General features: G+C 38.3%; 1 protein-coding gene across 20 annotated transcripts in view; it reads right to left on the reverse strand.

The window, feature by feature from the left end:
* The window catches only part of SLC10A7 (solute carrier family 10 member 7), a 148982-nt gene that overhangs the window by 79816 nt on the left and 48050 nt on the right, over nt 1-21116 (reverse strand). For 16 of the 20 annotated variants that reach the window (XR_010831484.1, XR_010831483.1, XR_010831485.1 and 13 more), the window contains one exon: nt 20086-20124. The exons of 3 other annotated variants lie outside the window; for them this stretch is intronic. Coding sequence is in view for 7 of the 17 variants with exons in the window: in XM_066996706.1 (XP_066852807.1) it covers nt 20086-20124 (39 nt within the window). In the remaining 10 variants the exon portion in view is untranslated. Of the gene's footprint in view, nt 1-13308; nt 15823-20085; nt 20125-21116 lie in introns of those variants that run through there. One more of the 20 variants, XM_066996714.1, reaches the window with a different exon arrangement.

The raw sequence follows: 21116 nt of genomic DNA on the forward strand, positions 1-21116 counted from the left end.
GTGTTGACATGCATCTCACAGTTCATACTGACAATGACTAATACAGAAGACTGTTTATTCATCTTTCTGGGGGGAATTAGAGGATCTGACCATAAATAAATGAGGACTGAAGATTCCCCCACTTTGCTTTACCAAGCAGCAGATAGGATCAGTAAGAGGTCCCCTCTGGAGCAATGTAGTTCAAGCTCCACTGTTACAACGTTGGTACTCACACAGAGCATTTCTCCTGCTTTTTGCACAAAAGCCAGAAGAGTTCAGGCTCCACCTGATTTGTGTACTCTAACATTTTTTTCTGGACCCTTTTCTGTAATATCCCTGTCCCTCAGAATCATTACCAAGTCTGAATTTTACTGACAAATTGTGTCAGACGGGCATGACACCCATATCACAGATACTAAAAAATGCAACTGGAAGATTTTAAATAACTAAAAAGAGTAGTTTTAATAATATTAGGAGTGTTGTTTGTATTTATATACCCATTTTGTAATATTTCGTATCTCAACTCTTAACACTACTGAAAAATAAGTGGTTTAAAGTAGCATTATCTTAAAAATATTTGCAGATGTTCCATTCAAGCAAAAAGGGGTTGAAAGCAATATCATTTCTCCAGCTGAGAACACATTCATCCTAGTTGGGGAAAGAAAGAATGCTCTGTACATGATTTGTCATGCGGTCAGGAAGGGAATCCTGCAGAGCCATGAGAAGGACATTATCAGAAAGGCTGTGTAAGGGTATGTGAATGAGCATATAGCACTTCCACTTTTCTAACCACGCTCAGACCTCAAGACTGGAATGAAATATGAAGCTGGCCTGGTTCTTTCCTAGCTATGGCTCGGAGCACTTCAACACTTGACAAGAGAAACTTCAAAATTCACTAAAAAACAAACAAACAAAATCAACTACTACTTCAAACCTTTCTGTTTTCTAGCAAAACATTATTTAAAGAAACCCTGCACTTCTGCACCAGAGCAGCTTTTTCCATTGATTTTCACCAGGGCAGAAATTCTACCTTTTAAGTTTACACAAGGCACAGCTTCACTTTAGTCTCCTGTAGCAAAGCTGACTTAAATAGTAATCCTTAGCCTCTCTTCTTTTGGCCACAGTTAACCAGCTTCTCTTCTTCAGGCATACTCTGGAGACCATTTCTAAAAAGGATCACAGACATGATCCAAGTGGGGAAGATAAAAACCAAGGTTTTGTTTTTAAAGACAGTTCATTTCACAGTGCTGGTTTAAAACGTGGCCCAAGAAAGCAATGTATTGTCACCTCTTTTGCAGTGTGAGAGGAGGGGAAAGCAGGGTTATCACCTCTTAAACCGGTTCTGTCACCACAGAAGTCAGTGAGGAATTGCACCTCAGATTAAAAAAAATTATTTATATATCATATATGTTTATATATACCTACGTCCCATTTTACTAGATCACACTTCTTTTTTGAAAGGGCTCAACAGAGTTGGTGCCAAAATATCCTGACACGTGCTGGATAGGAACATTTGACACTGTGACACCTGCAGCCCCTGCCTCCATTTACTAAAAGAAACCTTAGAAACAGGGTAACTTGAAATGAACCTATAAATACATTTAGGAAAAGCTAAGGAAAAGTTATCCCTTATTTGAAGCATGTAGTATAATCCCACGTGACTGCAGCATCTGAAGCACCTTTGCTTGCTCTGCTGCTTTGATAAAGCAAGCAAGTAAGAAGCTTAGTGTGCTTCAAAGTTGCCAGGCATCAGCAATGAACTGTGAACAGCTGGGATGTCATCACTGAAATATATAAAACTCCCTAATGCCCATCTTGAATCACTTTGGAACCCATTTTCCTGCCCCCATTTTTTTTCCCAAACAAGATTGGTTCCCAAGTCACAGCATTTCTTTTAAAAGGTCACTTTTAGATGTTCTGATACCTTTTGTAGTTCTATCCACCTAGACAACCTATCAAAATTAATGCATTTCTAATGATCCCAAAATCACGTTGAAGTGACTCTGGTTTGATTTACTGCAGAAACTCTATCCAATGCATCCCACAACATACCCTTCAGCCAGCCATTTCAATTGCATCACTGTTCAGGGCTTTACAAAATGAAATCTGTACCACTGAAGTCTTCTGACCCCACAGAAAGATCTCACTGTGGCAGCTACCATACAGACCACAAGTCTCTGACCTCGCAGTTTACAATTACACTGAGAAGCTTGAGAAAAAGGATATAACCTCAAGCTTGTTTCCTGAAAAGGCTGCCATATCTTATGTTATCTCATATGTTATACTGAAGTTAACTTTTAATCACTCCAAGGTTACAGTGAAAGGCTTGACAGCTCGCTAGAGAGAACACGAGACTTCAAGAAGTTATTTCTAGTAGGCGCGTTTACTAACTTTATTTGTGACTTATCTGGAGACACTTCTCTCTGTAACCCCCTGCCTGCTTTTCACAGCTAACTTTGCCCATTTGGACACATTTTCAGTCCCCCCTGAAAGGAAAACACACCTATTAATCCAGACCAAATAACTCAAGAGTATAAACCTCTAAAATAAATTTTCTTCCAGATATGTTCTCATACACAGCAACTCTCCCAGTGGTTCTGCAGTCCTCATTGATACACTTTTTTTTTTTTTTTTTGCCTGTGCATTAGGCATGAGCATTAAGAAACCTTCAGCTCATACCCCACAGTGCCACCAGAACTATGCTGGCCAGCACAACCACAGTCCTCGCTGTGCTACAGAGAGGCCTGACACCAAGTGGATGGTGTGGCAACTGTGCGAACTGGGCACACCACTATAGAAGGGCTTCTCTCCAGTACAACAGCATTATTTTCCACTAGTTGTAGCATGGACTTTGAATTACAGAGAGGTGGAGGGACTGGAGAGAAAAGGCTGGAAATTAAGACATGGGCTGGGACCTGAAACCACCACCCAATTTGCAGCACACGGAGAGACTTGGGAACCAGCCAGCTTTGACAGGGCAGCTTCTTTAAGCAAGAGAAGTCAAAAACAATGCCAAAAAATATGCCCACTGAGCCAAGGGGGCACGAAAAGCTGCTTGGCATAGATCCAGGACTCCCACCAGCAGTGACAGAAGAACAAGGGGACTGAAGTCTGTGGTCTTCCACAGGCTGAAAGCCTTTAGTTACCATGCGAACAGAATTATGAAATAAATGTGAAGTACACAAATATATTTGTAAAATGCTAAGATCAAACTTAAGCCCTTAGGTTTTGTAGGATACAGAGATAAAGCAGCACAAAGTTATTCCCATGGTCTGATTACCCAAGCGTTGTCTTCAGCTGTAAATGAGTTCCAGAAGATGCCATTCCCTTTCCCCTTCCATCCAGCCTTTCACTTCTGCTCCCACAGCCTGGAATACCATTTTCTCGCTTGTCCGATTTATCATACTGTACTCTACTGACACAGTTAGGATGTAAACCAGAACGAAACACAAGAAAGCCACAACAGCCATAGAACAGGTTATTTCAATAGCCAGACCAGGTGCGTCCTCCAGCCCAGCCCCGCAGCTAGTTGCATTAGAACAGAAGACAGCACAGCAAGCTGCAAGGGATGTGCAGAATGAATGGCCCCACGGTGTGCTAAGGAGAAGGGGAAATTCGCATGTTCTCTTCTTTGGCTTCCCTGGATTTACAAGATGCTACAACTCCAATATCACTACAGGACTGTCAGCAGCAGGAACCAAAGCAATGAAAGGTTCCCCCAGCCCCCTCTTGCCCCACCCCCGAAGAGTAAGTGAAAGTGAAGAAAAAAAAATCTTCTAAACTGCCTCTTCCTCACAAGTGTTAAACTGATCTCTCAATTATTGATAGCTCACTTTCTCAAGTGACCGCCAAACTGGAAGCTGTCCAAATCTGTATTTATATTTAAAGATAACAACAGTCAATGAGAAGTATACTTACAGCCTTATTAAAAAAAAAAGTGAGCAGGACTTATGTCAAGCATCTTTGCAATCTAGCACTGGGAGTGGATTTGCTGTTTTCCACTATAATTAATCTAATTGAAAATTAGAAAAAGATTAAACCTACTCCTATTTAAAATTGGCAGCCTCACATTAAATTGTCATTTATACCAGTACATTAAGAGCAAAATGAAGCTTTTGTAAATGTTTTTGCTTAACATGGCAGTGACATATTCAGTGTGAAGTTCAGTTTTATCTTGTTATATGAAACAAATGTAACTTGTATAACATCACTCTAAATATTATATTGCTATGAAAAAGAACACGTGAATGTGCAGATTAGAATTCATAAATAAAAAACAGTGAAAAAATGATGGCTCCAGAAGTTAAATTAACTGAACAATAATTCTCTGTGGCTACACTTTAGCAGTTTCACCAGTCAGCCTATCAGCTGTGAATGCTGGGGGGAGAAAAGAGAGATATTGCATAAAGTGAAAATAAAAGTCTTCTCTTGTGAAAGTCGATACATCATCTTAAGCTAGAAAAAATGGTCCCTAAACATCCGTAACTAAAATCAGTAATTGTCATTAAAAGCTCTCATTATATAGAGTAAGCTTAATTAGAGCATCTTGCCCGCACAGGGTGCAGCACACAGAGGATGCTAGAAGGATTCATAAATTAGTGCCAAATCAGTCTCATTCCCATCTACCATGTAATCTGCTGTAAAAGAGAAAAATTGTATTTACACGCATTAAGGCAAAGCCCACTGGCCTCTACAAAATTAGCCTAAACACGAAATGCAGTTATTTGAGGGACTCCCTATTTCATTATGTGTCTTAGAAATAAAGGGATAAAGTTTGCCATCAATAACACTGAACATATCTGCTGAACCCCGCAGATTCCAGGGCATTAATAATTTAAACTCTTATGGGAATTTTGTCATGGTGGAGATAGGACTTGTCTGCAAACGGAGCTCAGGGGATGTTCAATATGATCTATTCTTGTATACACACACAATTGCTACATTTATCATGATGCAGAGGAAAAGAATGGCTCTTTCTTAAGGACTTCAGAAATGTTTTTTCTGTAATTTACACAATAAAATCTCTGAGTATTTCTAATAAAAAAAAATTCGGCTTCTAAAAAGATACTGTCATAAGAATTACACTGAAAAGGTTTTTTCTCTCCCCATCTCTATCACTCAAGCATGCACACCGGTGTTCAACACATTATAAAGCAGGATGAAAAGTCAGCAATCCAGCCTGCTGACAGCAGTGCTGTCTGTGTAAGACGTTACTGTAAGCACAGATAGTGTATGAGATTATGGCCTAAACAAATAAAACTGCATGTTTGCCTCAAATATTTATACTTTTAAATGCAAATCTAATAGCTCTGTATGTAAACCAGCCAGTTGTGCGCACAACTACTAGACCTCGGTGAAAAATCTCCTTTTGCACTTGCCAATAGGAAGCACAGAAAGCACATATCCTCTTGAGACCCTTGTGCTGTTTGTGTAACACAGACTGAATTCAGGCTTTCGTGCAGTAGCTAATCCAGGGCAGCTCCAGGTATGGACACATTCATGCTGGAACAAGAGTTCCTGTGTTCTAATTTACCAGAACCATTTTTCATACCTGTGTTCTAGGATGGAAGTATGCTCAGAGTTCAAAACAATTAGGTAAGAAAAACCTTCCTTTTTACAAGCCAGTCCTAATTCTTACAATAGTTTTTGCGGGGGGGAAAAAAAAAACACAATTCTGTCCACACGCTTTTAACACACTCACAAGCACCCTCACTGTGCCAGACATACCCAATTCAATCTGTATCACAGCTCCTGCACAGCACAAGGACTGACACTCTATTGCAAAGCTGGGGCACTAGAGAAGCTAAAGAAGTACTTAAAAATGAAGGAAGTACCTCACAATATTTAACTTCCTAAATCTCCATTAAAAAAAAAAAAGCCATTTCTATCAATGAATTTTTAAGCGATAAGAAAAAGAACCTTAATAGCACAAGGCACGCCTCAGCATCTCAGTCCTTCTGCTAGTTAGGTTTTCACCATGATTTTAAAATAGTCCCTGCAAAACCTGGAGAATAGTGTCCAAAGGCTTTACAAGATTACTGCCTGATTATCTATAAAAACCAAACTCCCTGTGAGTTCAGTTCAAGAACTTGATCATATAATTTCATAGAACAATTATTTTTCTATTGGGATATTCGTAAGAGAATCGGTCTGGAAAATCTAATTCCAAAGTTTATCACTATAGCAGCTTCTGTTTGAAGTTAGCACCCTGAAGAGCTATGTTCCTGTCTCAGATTAAACGTGCTGTGTTAGTGTTGGCTCTCCAATGATCACTTGACCGAGGCCTCTGCATTTCTGACGACGAGGAGGAGCCACAGGAGGGAGAATAACAGACAGGCAGAGGATGCGTGGCAATTGCGCAGAGGGAAGGCTGGGACAGCTGCGGTGTGTGTGCCCCTTCCTGGAACAGGAGCTGCCAGACAGGGGATGCCTCAGGGTAACCCCAAGGCCTGACCCAGACCTTGCTGTTCGTCCTTCTGCGCCAAAGCCACCGCAATCCAAGCACTCCCCAGAGATCTGCCAACCCTGCACCTCCCATACATCATCTTAACTTAAACCTACCATGCTCCAGGCCCTTCCTGTCCCCAAACCCTTTTCTGTCACAAACCTCTTTTAAACTGCTTGGACACATCGGTGCTCAACTGAACTCTGATGGCTGATGGATCTGCCTCTTGCTCACTCTCCAAAGAGGAAGAAACTCCTTCCTCTGACAGGGCTTTAAGAAATCCATGCACCAGGTGTATATACCCTAAAATTTACCTGGGCAACCTATGAGCAAAGACAGTGACTACCAGAGGTCAAAATATATGCCTAAAAGAAGTCTTAATCTTTATCACCCTAATTTAAGGTGCTCAAACTGCATTTGTAAAATGTTAAGGCAGTAGTGGGTTTTTCCCCCCATCAGTGATGGCCTTTTCTGCCCATAAAAGAAAGCATAGCAATTGGAAGAGGCTGTAGAGGGGTTTAAGGGCCTTTAAAACAATTGCAACAGCAAACACTGGGCTTGAGATGTTCTCAGTACAAGCTCAGCTGCCACGGGAGCTGTGCTGTCATCTGAATTGCCTTAACAACTTTAATTCTGACAGTTAAAAAAGATCAGATTGGAAAATAAAATAAAAAGAACCAACAAATGCTTTGCAAGCATTTATGATGCAATAATTATGCCGCAGCTTGTGGTAGTAGGACTCTGATGATCTATTTTTCCAAATGGCTTTGGAGTGATGTATCCCATTTTGACAGGCCTTTGTGAATGAGGGCAGCATCAGCCCCCCATTAACTATTTGCTTTAGGGTAAGCAAATTGAGAAACTAATGATGAAACTGTGTTTTAGTTTTCTGACTTGAATACATAAACCAATTGGTTATATTTTGGAACTGGAAGACAAAACAGCTAGGACCCAAGGCACACAGGCCAGTTTTGCTGGCAAGCCTGCACTAAAATTAAGAAGGGACCAAAAAAAAAAAAGGAAAAAAAAAGAAAAAAAGAGCAGTAAAACCATACTTGCATTTTAATTGACTGAGTAAACTAAGCAATATAGCCATACTCTAAATGTTAAGCTTCATCTACATTTTATTATTTTACATGCTACTTGTGTTTCAGTGATGCTCTTAGCTTATCTTTTAACTATCTACTACAAATATGGAAAGCAATAGTAACAAATGCATTTTACCCATTATTTCACACAAAATTTCTTTGTTAGGGACACCACAGTCTATAAAATGAATTATCGATACACTTTTGCTCTGCTTTAATTGGCTTGCAAACTAAGAATGAAAGATGGACAGAAGCTGGTCCTCAGAGTTTATGACCAGAAAAATCTTACTGAAACACTACATACAAATTAACACTAGAGTAAAGTAAGCATCATTACTTTGCTAACTGCTTCATTATAGTGCATTATCTGGATTATGAAAGCACACAGTAGTCTTTCTGGGAACTTTACAGGACTTGATATAATTTTGCACCCAGTTCTGCAGCACAGCAAAAGATACAATGACTGCCATTGAAGGAACAAAACCGTGCATCTCTACGTACCAGTTCATAGAAACTGTAGAGAAACAGAGTTTAGTCCAGGTGCCTGTGGGCAGACTGAACAGGTAGTGAGAATGACTGAACATCTGGGATTTATTCATTGCTCTTATGGAAAAAGTAGATAAATACAAGACATTTATAAACATTTATAGCCTTTTCGAACTTCAGATGACTGGTTTGCCAGCTGGGTGCTGTCTACCTAGAAGGAAGCATTGGACAGACACTTGGATACGTTCCACCCTTTACAACCAACTTTTCTCAGCCATAGACAGGATATTTACAGACTCACAGACCAGCTCTTCCAGTCTGAGCAGAACTGCTGCCAATGCAACTATCACACCCTGTGGGCTGATGGACAAAACAATATTGTCTTAAAAAAAAAAACAACATTAATTTAGAATTAGCAGATCCAGGAACTACCTACTAACAAAAATACTGCAAAAGTTGTCCATTTCTTGTAGTCATTCGAGGTGATGGAGGCCTGCTCTACGCCCCTGTTATTGCCTCCCCCGATGGTCAGACGCTACCCAGGCTGTTGCAGAGATCCTACCTCTCTCTTCTCCTGTGACAGTCACAAGTGAGAAGAAAATGGACTGTCCCTTATGCTAAGCAAGGGCCTCAGCCCTGTTCCTCTTTCAGAGTTAAAATCTCTCAATCCACTTCCAATTCTACTTACTGAGAATTAGATCTCCTACAGATTGATTACTAGCTCCAGGCACCTGATAAGTCATGACAAAATTAAATTCACAGGCTAGTACAGTTTATTAGCAGGTCACTGAGTTACTCGAAGAAAAAACCCTCACCCCTCTCTGAATGCCGTCCTACCAAAACCCTAACAAGCTTTACACCAATAAGGCACCTATATATCATGAGCAATACTGACCACACAAAGCCTGGGAAGTGCAGTAAAGAATGACCTGTAAATTAACACCTTACACCACTTTCACAGAAGTGTTCTTAAGGATCAAGTGAAATTAAATTTCCCAGTGTCCGTGGATTTGTACAGCAACACTACTAACGTTGTCTTCCCCTTCACTCACACAAATTGTCCTAACCCACAATTGTGTGCTTGCATCGTATGTTCCTGTAAAACACCTAACTGGCAAATAAACTAACACTGCAAATATATCTAGCTCCATTATATACTCCCTTTCCACAGGGAAACTTATACAGCAAAGCAAATTCTGTTAGCTGTTCAACATGTACAGTTAAAGGAGTTACAAGGAAAAAAAATCTTAAATGCACAAGGACCTTCTCCCTAACTGCTGCACTGTTTCACACAATAAGATTAATAATTTAACTATCTGCAACTTCATATGTGCAGGGCACTGCAAGCAGACCAGTGGCATTTTCACTTCAAATTTATATAGCCTTTAGTCAGTACACTTCATCTGCATTTCTAACACCTGCTTCAGTTGGCTGTGAAGTGCAATGTTATCTTTAAAATCTTCTTTCATCTTTGTACTGTCCATCTAACAAAAAAATATATGATGGGGGATAATTATTTGACTTTAAAAAGGATATGAAACTTTTCACGTTTTTTGATCATTTCTTGAAAGACATGCTCATATATTTGACGTTCCATTTTATTAAAAGGTAGGATTAAAAAAAAAGAAAACTGGCTTTCATATTATTCATGTTATCTAATCCTACGTAATATATTTCTCTTTTGAATAGTTAGCGTTCACTTTCTAGACAGCACTAAAAATGCGGGATATTAACCACACCACAATTAAGCAGCGAGGCACGACAAGGCGTGCATTTTCAGGGCATTAGCACATGCCTTAAATGCACCAGGAGGAAGAAGTTAGAGTGACTTTTCCACTGAGGTAGGCATCAACACCAGCACCTGTGGCATATCACAGTGCAAAGTGATACATGAAGAGGATACAGAGGGGTGAAATGACATGCAGCATTCATCCAGTGGGTTTATGTTGGGCATAAAAGCTGTTCCCACTCAAACACAGATGCATGGTCTCAGTCAAGATAAATACTAGCAGAAAAAAGGTATTCAATGGAAGTGTTCATTGCTGAGCTTTCAAGACATTGGTTGAGAAACAGAAGATAGTACACAGCACAGTTCATAAAAACAGAAACAACATCCCATCTTCATGTATTAACATAGAAAAATTTCTATTTGACGTGGGGCGGTCACCACATTTGGATACAAGTAAAAAGAAAGTATTGTTTTTATGGGAAGTAAAAAATGTCAAATTTTCAAATGGTTAACACTGTCAGAGCTCACACATCGCTTTTCAGTGCAACCCTGTTTTGTATGACTTACTCAATTTTCAGACGATCAAGTTGGATGATCATCTAGCCTGTCCTTTCCCTTTGACCAAGATGGTACCTTCAGAAAATTTTATAGAAAAGAAATTTTGTGGTACAATCTTTTTAACAAATTAACAATTTACTTACCATTACAGGAAAGTAAACAGAGGGTGTGTGGGTGGAGAATTAGAATAAAGTCTGAAGATGCTATGAGGTGGAAAGGAGCCAAATTTGCTCACATTTCATCCCAGAAAGGTGATAAACTCTATGAGCAGACCTAAGTCTCAAGGGAGGTGAAGGAGCAATCTCCAGGACAGTACGTACCCTCCCCTTGCCTTTTTTTTTTAAAAAAAAAAGTTAAAATGAAAAATTAATTCTACTGACAGAACATTGTTAAAAGAAGCCAGGTAATGACAGACCTTTAATACAAATATTTCTCCCCCTCTTTCACAATAACTGTCATTCCCAAATCTGTACCGTTAAGGATGAAAGCTGTAAGTTGTTTTGAAAGTTTGAAAGAGCTTAAGTATAAATAATAATGAAAGAAGCCTCTCCACAACGTGAGCACAGCCATTCAAAAAAATTCATGAACTACTGCTGTCTCATACCGAAGGGTCACAATGGTTTTCCCAAACTGCTTTTTTTAAAAGGTCAGTAATAAATAACAAACACAAATTTCCAAAGGATCCAGCTTTATGATAACCATGCCTTCCTTGCTTAAAATTTTGTGAAAGCTTTTGACTTAGCCTCCAGCACTTCCAATAAGACACTATTTGTCACCGTGAGAGCAAGAAGAATGGTTTCCAGCCAGTCAGTGTAGAGCAACAGTGACGTCCCTCTTGTTCATACCCCATGCAGCTGAGTACTGCCAACCCATGGACTGCAGAGCCTTAAACAGGCACTGCTAGGCCAAACAAAAAAAAACACCACAAAGAAAAAAGAAAATCAACCAAAAAAAAAAAAAGCCCACCACCCAGATCCAGCCAGAGCTCTAATCTGGGCCAAAAATCAATAGGCTCAATAAATAAATGTGTTTGGGATTTTTTTTTTCCTCCCCCCAAAGAATCAACTTAAGGTAAAAGAAGGTCCACATACAATGATACAGCACTGCCATTGTTGATCGTAAGTGGATGTCATGAAACATGCATACTGCTTTCTAGGAGTCAACTCTTGCCAGTTGCTGAATCCACATCTGGTGGATACAGAAGGAGAAAGAGCTCCATGCTGCATTACTGATTACTGCATCCATGTAGGTGATTCTGCAAAACACTATGTTAGAACAAAAACAGATGCAAGAAATGAGTCCTCTGTGCAGTGTTATCAGTTCCAAATGCTGGTGAAGTAGCAAAAGACAGGCATTTAAATACTTCTGTTCCAAATTAAGGAGTGATTCCTCTCTACCCATCCCTGCTTCCCCAATACAGACACTCTTCTTGTGCAAGAGATTAACAGCTGCAGTACACAGGAAGGATCACTGCTCCTTTTCAATCAGAAGCCAAAATTTCTGGGGAGCACATTAACAGTAGATCCTAAAAAAAAATTCATTTTCTTTTGATGAATTTTTTAAACAGGATGGGGGAAATTATATATTTTGTGCATTTCCAAATCTTTCTGCAGGGAACATTTACCCTTCAATCAGGCGAAATGACTACATGCTTATATACAACCACAGCCCTAGAGGAATGCAGTTTTGCTTCTTCTAGTACTAAATGATGCTACAGAAAGAGCAAAATAAAAAACAAATTGTCCTTCATACAGCCTCCTTTCTCAACTTCTCCTTCATGCACCAACCTAAGGTAAAGAACCAAAAAATTTAAACATCTGGTTCCCAGAGACACAACCACTTACTTGCAAGAAGTTTAAATCTTATTTTGCAAATAAACTGTTTAAATTTTTGTGTAAATTTTCACCTTTTTAAACAAAGTATGCAAACAGTTCTCCAAATATTTGTTGGAAACTTCACAGGGCAGCTTATCAACGCAATATTTTTTTTTTTTAACTATCTTTGAATAAGTGATATGAATGACGTCATCCCATGATACAAACTTCAGCGACCTGACTAAAAGTTGAACATCTTGATCTTAAATTTGTAACAGAACTACTGATATTTCATCCTGTTAATTTTATTTTCTTTCTCTTGGAGTAGAAAGACAGGAAGTCCTGAAAAAACAAAAGCCAAGAAGCATCACAAACTAGTATCAGGACCTTTTCAACGTGATGACCTGCACACAAACTCCACCTCAGTGCAATCGTTTTGTCAAATCCTGGGCACTAAGAAAAAGTAGGCAGAACTAGAAAAAAAAATCTCCAAACATTCTTTTGACAAAAATGGTGCATTTTTACTCTGAAGAGGATAATGATGAATTCTACAAATTATGACAAAAGTAATCTTAGACAACAAACTGATTTTATGCTAGGACTGTGTATAGGCACAGACGTGATTTACATACTAATCCAACAAATCGCCTGATTATATAACAATATTAAACACATACGTCTCCTCCTCCAGATGTTCCCCAAATGATAGTTACCAAAGATGCATATTCTCATGACTGTTATTCATTAGCATTCATTTAAAATGAAATCAAGCTTTTTATGTTTCCAGTATTCAATTTCCATTAACAAGAGAGAAAATTGCACCATAGTCAGTCCGAGGGCACTTTCATCTCCAGTTTCAATGCACTATGTGATCAGAAGAAATATGCCAGATCATAAAATATAAGGTACTTTGAATGCTCAGTTTTAGCTCCTGAAACTTCACACCCTTTACTTTGCAATTCATAAATGACAACTGGACTGGAAGAATAAAGCAGCCTGAACTCTCCTGCTATCTTTCTGATTTACAACTAGCAGCCTGAGGTCTGCCTCTGAAATTTCTCCAGCAACTTCCACTTTTACTGCTTGTTTTACTAACTCAAGAAATGCTACTACACAAATACCCTCCACTACTTCTTTCCCTGAGAGCCTGTTTATCTATAAAACTGGCAAAGATTTTTTTTTTTTTTGGGGGGGGGGGGGGGGGGGGGGGGGCAAAGGGGAAATAATATGACAGGGAATCAATGTGCTGTCTCAAAACCAGTCACTAAGTTCCACGTCAAGGTAGAGCACTAGATGGTGATGCTGACCAAAAACGTAGGTGCAAGAAAAAAATCCTGCCCACTGTTGTTTATCGTGAGAAAGAGGAAAAAATGGAATGCACAAATCTGTTTATCTTTCAAAAAGATGGTGGTTAATTACTTTTGGGCTGCAAAGAGAATGCAAAGAGATATTTAATTCTTGCTACCTTTAAATAACCCTTTTTTGGAAGAATTGGGTGCTTGAGTCCCTTAAGACCAACGGAGATGAATTAATTAAATGTTCAGTACCAAAAGCTAATGGGAAAACTAAGAAAGCACTAAGAGTAGCGATAGCCCACGCCATTTATAAACAGTTGACGGCTAATAGATTCATTTTTTCTTACTACATAGATTTCAATGCATTTTCCTTTTAGCCATTGAAAAAAAAAATACAGGGACTAATCACTGGTCTTCTAGAAGATACTCTTTTTTGAAGGCTTAATAGTACATTTTCTTTCCTCCTGGTTACTGTTACCTGCCCCTCCTCTCCATGACTTTTCAAAGATAACCAAACGCAGGGCTGTTGTTTTTGAACTGGTTCTCAGATAGTCTGTGCCAGCCAGCTGTGTAAATCCCTACTGACTTCATTGGTCTTTTCAAATAGACTGTCAAACACACCACACATCACCTAGACATTAATACTCAGATTTCCAGTTATTCCTCTACATGATTTCTCTCAGTCCCTTGACAGTAGGATCTAATTTGCTTCTACTTAACTTTCTGACCATCATATCCTTATACTTACTTTTTTATTTTAAAGGAGCTCAGTGTTGCTCATAGGAAGAGATATTTTTTTTTGTAAACAGTTCTGACTGTTTCTGCTGCCCATTCTGTCATCTCTGCTTTTGGAGAGAGAGAGTATACTGGGATTGGTGCACATGGCTAGCCATCCCCGCAGTAGTCATGTGCATCCAGGGCCCTTAAGCCCACACTAACCAGTTAACAGGTCTCTATCACAGCAAGCTTTGTTACTCTGCCTTGCTTGTACCAGAAAGAGTATATGCTAACTCAAGCCTAAGGATTAAACTAAGCATGCTGTACACTGAAAGAACAAGTACACAATAAGAGTGAAGACCTACGTGTTTTAAAATGCTACTTGGTAGGCCTGGAAAGAGCTGACGATGTCCAAATTTACACTGAGATTTCAGATCAAGCTAGCAGAAATCCAAATGAGGATGCTAAATAACAAGAGAAAGTTACAGTAAGACAACGTAAGTGGGCTCCCAATTCCATGGAATCCAAACTCTCCCTGCCTGGTACAGAATACCTGGCCCAACGACTCACTGCTGCTGAGATCTGCCATCTCCTTCCACTCATGCAAAAACCCATCCTTCAAGGCTGAGGTGGATTCCCAAGTGGCTGATTAACTGGGAGAACTTGCTCAGGATTTTTGAGAATTCAGACCAGCAGCTCCACTGCACTGTTTCACAAAAGGAAGAGGAGACAACTAGGAGACAACTTCTGAAAGGGCGGTGGCACAACATAAAGCTGCTCCGCTTTGCAATTAAACACTACTGAATCCAGAATTCAGCACCTCTTGTGTACAGAATTTCTTGGCAAGGTTTTCTTGTAAACAGCTAACACAGTAAAAAGGGAATCCCAGAAGACTGCTCTGCCCCCTTCTCATACTGCAAAGACACAAGTAAAAGGGAACGAAGGGGTATACATTTACCTGATTTTAGAAAAATATTTACAATGTTCATGATAGAAATCATTAAGCCAGGTAAGGTTATTCATTCCAGAAGTAACTGAGATGAAAAAATATTAAAAAACAAAAACAAAACTAAACCATTCAATGTCCATTAAGGTAAAATAAATAAATTCAGCCAATTGGTTATTTCCATATGGGTGGATTTCTTTAAATAGTAATGAAATCATTGCTAAAAAATCCATTGTTATTAAAATAAAAAAAGTTGGCTCAGCCTACCAAAATTAGATTTGTAAGTTGCTGGTCATTCCCATAATTAAATCTGTGTCACAAATTTGCAAGAAAAATGGACACTATGACTAATGCATTTACTTGCTGCACTAGTGCTGTCAGGCTGTGTAAATCATTATGCCTGCTAAAACAGAGTAGATAAGAATTCCATACATTTTCATTAACCGACTAGGCTTTGTGTATGTGTGAGAAGCTAACTTCTATACTCCCTTCCAGATTTAGCTTTCATTTGAAAGACAATGTACATAAAAACACTAATCTTGGTTCGATTAGCCAAATTACTGCTCCAGAAATGAAATGTTTGAGTTTTTTGAACAATATGAACCATCTCTGTCTCCTTAGAATGATGTCAGATAAAACAAGAAAGCCATACATACATACATATTTAATTTGGACAAAGGAGATTAATGAAATGAAACACACCTGGAATGGGTTCCTTCCTTCAGGCTGACTGATGTATCCTGGACAATGAACTTACGGTACTGCCTAGGTTTCAATACAGAAAGCGAAGCTAATCCACAACAGCATCATAAGAAGTCTCAACCAACATTCACTCATTCTTTCATTTTTGGGTGTCCTTAGCTCTGTTTTTTTCAGGAGTGCAACCAGATCAGAGCCCTCTAAATCCCCTCTTCTCTGCTTGATTTCCTGTCACCACAGACCTTCAGATTTTGGTTACAGTTCTTTGTTTAAGATGAAGCTGATGGTTGTTCTTTTCATACGCAACGTTCATAATCCCAAGGTGCCAAAGAATCAGAACATTCACTCATATCACAAGCTGGATATTGTTACAAGTTTCTAACCCACTGTCTCAAGTAGAAAGTAGATTAATGAGACAGAAAGAGGTAAGACAACAGACTTTCTGGTCTAGCACTGCAGAACATTTCATGAAGACATCGTCTTCAAGGTTTTCAGCCCTCTCCTTCTCCCATGCAGATGGCATATATCCCCTTAATTTGAGCTTAGCTCTCAAACTGAGCATGCAGCTCCACTTCAGTGCAAGAACAGCCTCTATGACAGGCTGTGCCTTGGTGAACTTAAAGCTAAAGAAGCTGAGACATCCTGGTAAACAAAGCGGAACAATCACCAGCACAGCATGTTTTGCAGCATTGCTCTGTGCTTTGGACTTTAACCAGCGTTATTTTTCTGTGGCAGCACAACTTCTAGAAGCAGAATATAAATGCTTAGGAATTGTGGTAACGCATACAGTGGTAAAAATCTCAGCAAACCCATACTGAACATCCCAATCCATCTTTAGGTGCAAAAGTATCCTCGCCGGTAAGTGGAAGCAGCTATCTCAGTGCTTTTCAACTCAAGCAGACCCTGCCGTGCATTTGTATGCTTTACAGAAGCACCCCTACTGATAACAAACCACCCAGTATTAGTAAAACACTATCAAGATTTTATTAAAACCCCATTAAGAGGAAAAACTGAAATCACTTATTAAGTTCCACAATTATTGTAAACCAAACTGTTTAAGTGAGGGAAGGAGATAATGATATTAACTACCCAACTCAGAGCAATCCTCTGTGGTATGATTTTAAATATTCTCTTGGCTGAAATTTATGTAAATTGAATTCATCTATCGTTAGTTATTACCAGTCTAGCTATATAAAAACACTTTTCTGTAACAATTAGTTCTTTAAAATCCTGTGTTTTAATTAGACCTGGGACATTATTAAATTAAGTGTAAATATGTACAATCTCATTCCATGCATTCTTTTGCTGGCATATTTACAGGAATATAGGTTTCAGAGGAGTTTAAAAGGAATTACTTTGCTGTTGTTTGGTAGTTTATTTTCAATCTCCTTACCAGTGAAAACACCTCTGAGTACTTAATCTAAGAATATTCAGCCCATCAAGACATATTTGGTGGCTGAACATTTTGCACATCACAACGTGTTCTTTTACATCCAAATAAGCTCATCTCAGTACCACTAACATTAAGGTGAGACTTTTCCTGCAGACATTTTGTTCCACAGTTTATTTTCATTTAACTTCTCAGGGACCATTTACCAGTCAAAAAAAAAAAAAAGAAGAAGAAGAAGAAAGCATAGCACATCTTTCTGCCCTTTTCAATCGGTTTGCTTTACACTATCACACACAGGCGCTGGCCCCACAGAGCACAGCCTGAGAACAGAGAGCAACGTACTGTCCTCCTGGCTTTGTCAGGGCTACATGCAAGAGCAGCAACCTGCCCATGTGCTTCAGATTGCAAGATTTGGAAAGGAAGAAAGAATGCAATCTTGCCGATGGTCAGATCCTCCCAAACTAGCTCTAGGACATGTCTATGGCTATGGTCACAAAGATACTTTAATGCACGTAAGCCTATGCACAGACAACGTATCAGGCACTAATAAGAAAAATGCAAATGCAATTTACGTTCATTACGAAGCAAAGATGTATGAAGAAGTAGGATCTCCAACTATAGCCAGCTGAGCCTCTAAGCTAGACACTGATATAAACTGATGGATTTCCAAAAATACTGCTTGGAACTTCTACCTCTCAGTAATATGCCACTTACTTTCATATTTTACAGAAGCGCTTTCACTTCAAACAAGTTGATATATGTTTGATGCTCCTCAGGTTGTTTATGGAAAGCTTACAAAATAAGTAATTGATCAGATCTAGTGAACGTTCAGGATCACTCAGTTAAAGGCCATGTAGACTACAGCACTGTAAAAACTGTGAACAACTCTAGCAACTTATTACAGTCCCTGTCCTACTACCTATTGCTCCTGCATTTTCAGTCACATTTCACCCTATCATTATCATAAATGGAAAAGTTTGTCAAAGGAAAGCTTTAAGTAAACATATTTGTGATTTGTTTTCTGTCCTATATACATATTACCCTACACAATCATGCTTTCAAATTAGGATACCACAGTAGCTGTCTAAATGTTTATATATATTTGTGACTCAATAGTGGCCACTTTCTTTAATTTTATTTTAAAAATCAGTAAATAGAGAAAAATAGCTGGTACTATGGCTTAATTTTAGCTAATCTTTAGTATATTTGAAAAAGGCTTTCCAGGGAATTATTTAAATAAGAAGGTCTACAACAATGCTACTCCAAGATTTCAAAAATATATACCTAAAGCCAATAAAATATAAAATATATGTACATTGTGAAATATATGTATTGTATATCAATAAATACATGGAACTTTCCAGTGACCAAATTAAGAAAACAAAGATCAAAATCAGGAATATTGCATGAACCCACAAACTACCTCAGCTTCTGAAACTGACATTTCTTCAAAGACTTACAAACAGGTTCTAGAAATTAAAATATGTATATGTTACTTGACTAGGATCCATCATTGCAGTCAGATGCTCTGGGGCCTAAATTCTTATTTGAAGTCAAAAGCCATTCTCCTAATGACAGCTGAACTGAAGCCTTTGGGTATTCCAGGAAACCTCCTGAACTGAAAGCTAGGGACAGCAGAGAAACCAGAGCTTGTGCCAAGCAACAAGACAAAATGCCATGCACACACAAAGACTTGGAAGTCACATTAAAACTGGGATTCTGCAATCGGAAGCAGAAAGTACTTTCTTCTAGAGGACACGATAGGAGACAAAAAGGAGCAAGTATTTGGGGACTGATACTTTGAAAACATGAATGGCCATCCATACCCACAGAACTTGTTTCTATCCTCCTAACTGTAAACTATTCCCTAAAAAAACAAACAAAGAAAAACAAACAAACAAAAAACCACACAGCAGCACAGTGCACAACTTCACAATGCCAGGCACCTTACTCTCTTGGTGGTATATCTTTACACACCTAAACTTCCCAACTCCAGCTTTTCCTAATAAAAATACACATAAAGTGAGTTATTTTGCACCTGCAGTTTTCATTTTAATTTCCTAATCTGAATTGTTTGTCATTCATTCATTTTATATGTCATCATCCTCTTTCTGGAGACGTAAAATTCAAATCACAAATGCACACTTTTAAACATGCACAGATTTTAGTAAATATGAGCAAATTCAATTATTATCTGCTCAAGTAAATCAGTCACAGTAGCTTGCCTACGTATAAAATAATTAGTATTTAATCCTTAATGTCTCCCTAACAATCAAATAAATCTATTCTTCTTTTCTTCACAAATATACCTATTTAGTGCTCTTAACAGCGTGCCATCTGAATCTTGGCAGACCACCAGGCCCACAGATACTGTTTTAGCTTTTCACAGAAACAGCTGTATTTCCAGCGGGATTGATTGCTTTCCCATATCTAGCTATTTTAGTGTGCTCCTCAGAGACACGGAGTGGCTTCACTGACAGTGAAATATGCTAAACAAATGACATGTCACTGAGTAAATTAGCATCTACTCTCTGATCAGCTGGGTCATGTTTTCTTTTCAAAATCCACGGCCTCCTGATAGAAAATAATGAGTATTTGATGGGCCTTATTAGAAAAATCAATATATTGATGCCCATGTCTGAAACATCTGCATAATAATAGATTCTGTTAACCCATTAAGGAGAAAATTAAGATGTGTTTACACGTTATTAATTTACCATGATTAGTGGCAATTTATTCACTACTTTTCTCAAGAGTTTAACAAAAAGAAACTGTAATATCTGTATTTAATGACATGGTGAACTAAATTGAAAGACGATTCAAATTTCTGCCACACGAATAGCACAATTCCATCAACACCAGGGTTAAAAACACAAACATACCAATGGCATTGTTTTAAATAAGATTATTAAGGCACTTATAAATACAGCATTACTCACCAAAAAACTTCCAAAAGCAGAATTAAATATAGCAGCTGCCTGAAGAGAGAAAAAATAAATATCACCAATGGTAAAATAACTACAGTACAAGAATAAAATGTTATTCCCCCACCCAACAAGCTATTAGATTCTCCAAATAAACACATACACAGAGACCATTAGGCAGTTAGCCACTGCTTAAAATATTGCCAGTGGCCTGTAACTTATGAAGACTGATAGGTTCTAGTCTGTGCATTCATAAATAATGTGCTGAAACAGACAAAAGCAGGAGGAGAAGAAAATCCTTGCCGGTAAACTTATGAGGAATATCCACAAGAACTAGGAATATCACACAGAAGCTTAATCTCGCTGATTTTGTTTTAATTTGCCCAGAATGTTTTGGCACATTGACCTATTAAATATATATATTTTTATATATATATAATATTATATATTTATAATATATTTTTATATATATATATAATCTGATTTAACTAAAACACTGCATTTTTGCAGACTTTCAACAATTTTTAAAATGGAATATTAATTAGGTAAACAAGCTAATTGTTCATCATAATAAAGTATCATAGTAAAGTATTAACAGAAGTTTCTGTAGTTTGAACAACAAATTCCAAACAGGAATAACAACAACAAACAAAACACAAACAAACAAAAACAACCACCACAAACACCCCACATTTCTAAGGCCAAAATGTCTAATCATTACTTCTTACTCTTATGGTCTTATTAAATAGGAAAATAAACAATTTTGATAACGACTTTTGAAACCTTTGTGCTTACCTAAATATCCAGGAAATGTAAGGTAGTCGTATTATTTCTTAACATTAACTCAATAAATTCCAGAAAGTTAAAACTTGAGTCTTTAAAAGCTTCCCCCAATTACCAAGAAAGAACAGAAACTCTTGTATGGCCGCCAGTCTGATGATGAAAAGCCACACAGCAAAGGTAAGAGGCAAGGGAGGAGGGAAACCTACCATTTACATGAAGATTTAGAGCAGAGTCAAATTAATCACCCTGGACACTTTCAGTCA

Source organism: Anser cygnoides, chromosome 4, assembly GCF_040182565.1.
Source record: "Anser cygnoides isolate HZ-2024a breed goose chromosome 4, Taihu_goose_T2T_genome, whole genome shotgun sequence".
NCBI lineage: Eukaryota > Metazoa > Chordata > Aves > Anseriformes > Anatidae > Anser > Anser cygnoides.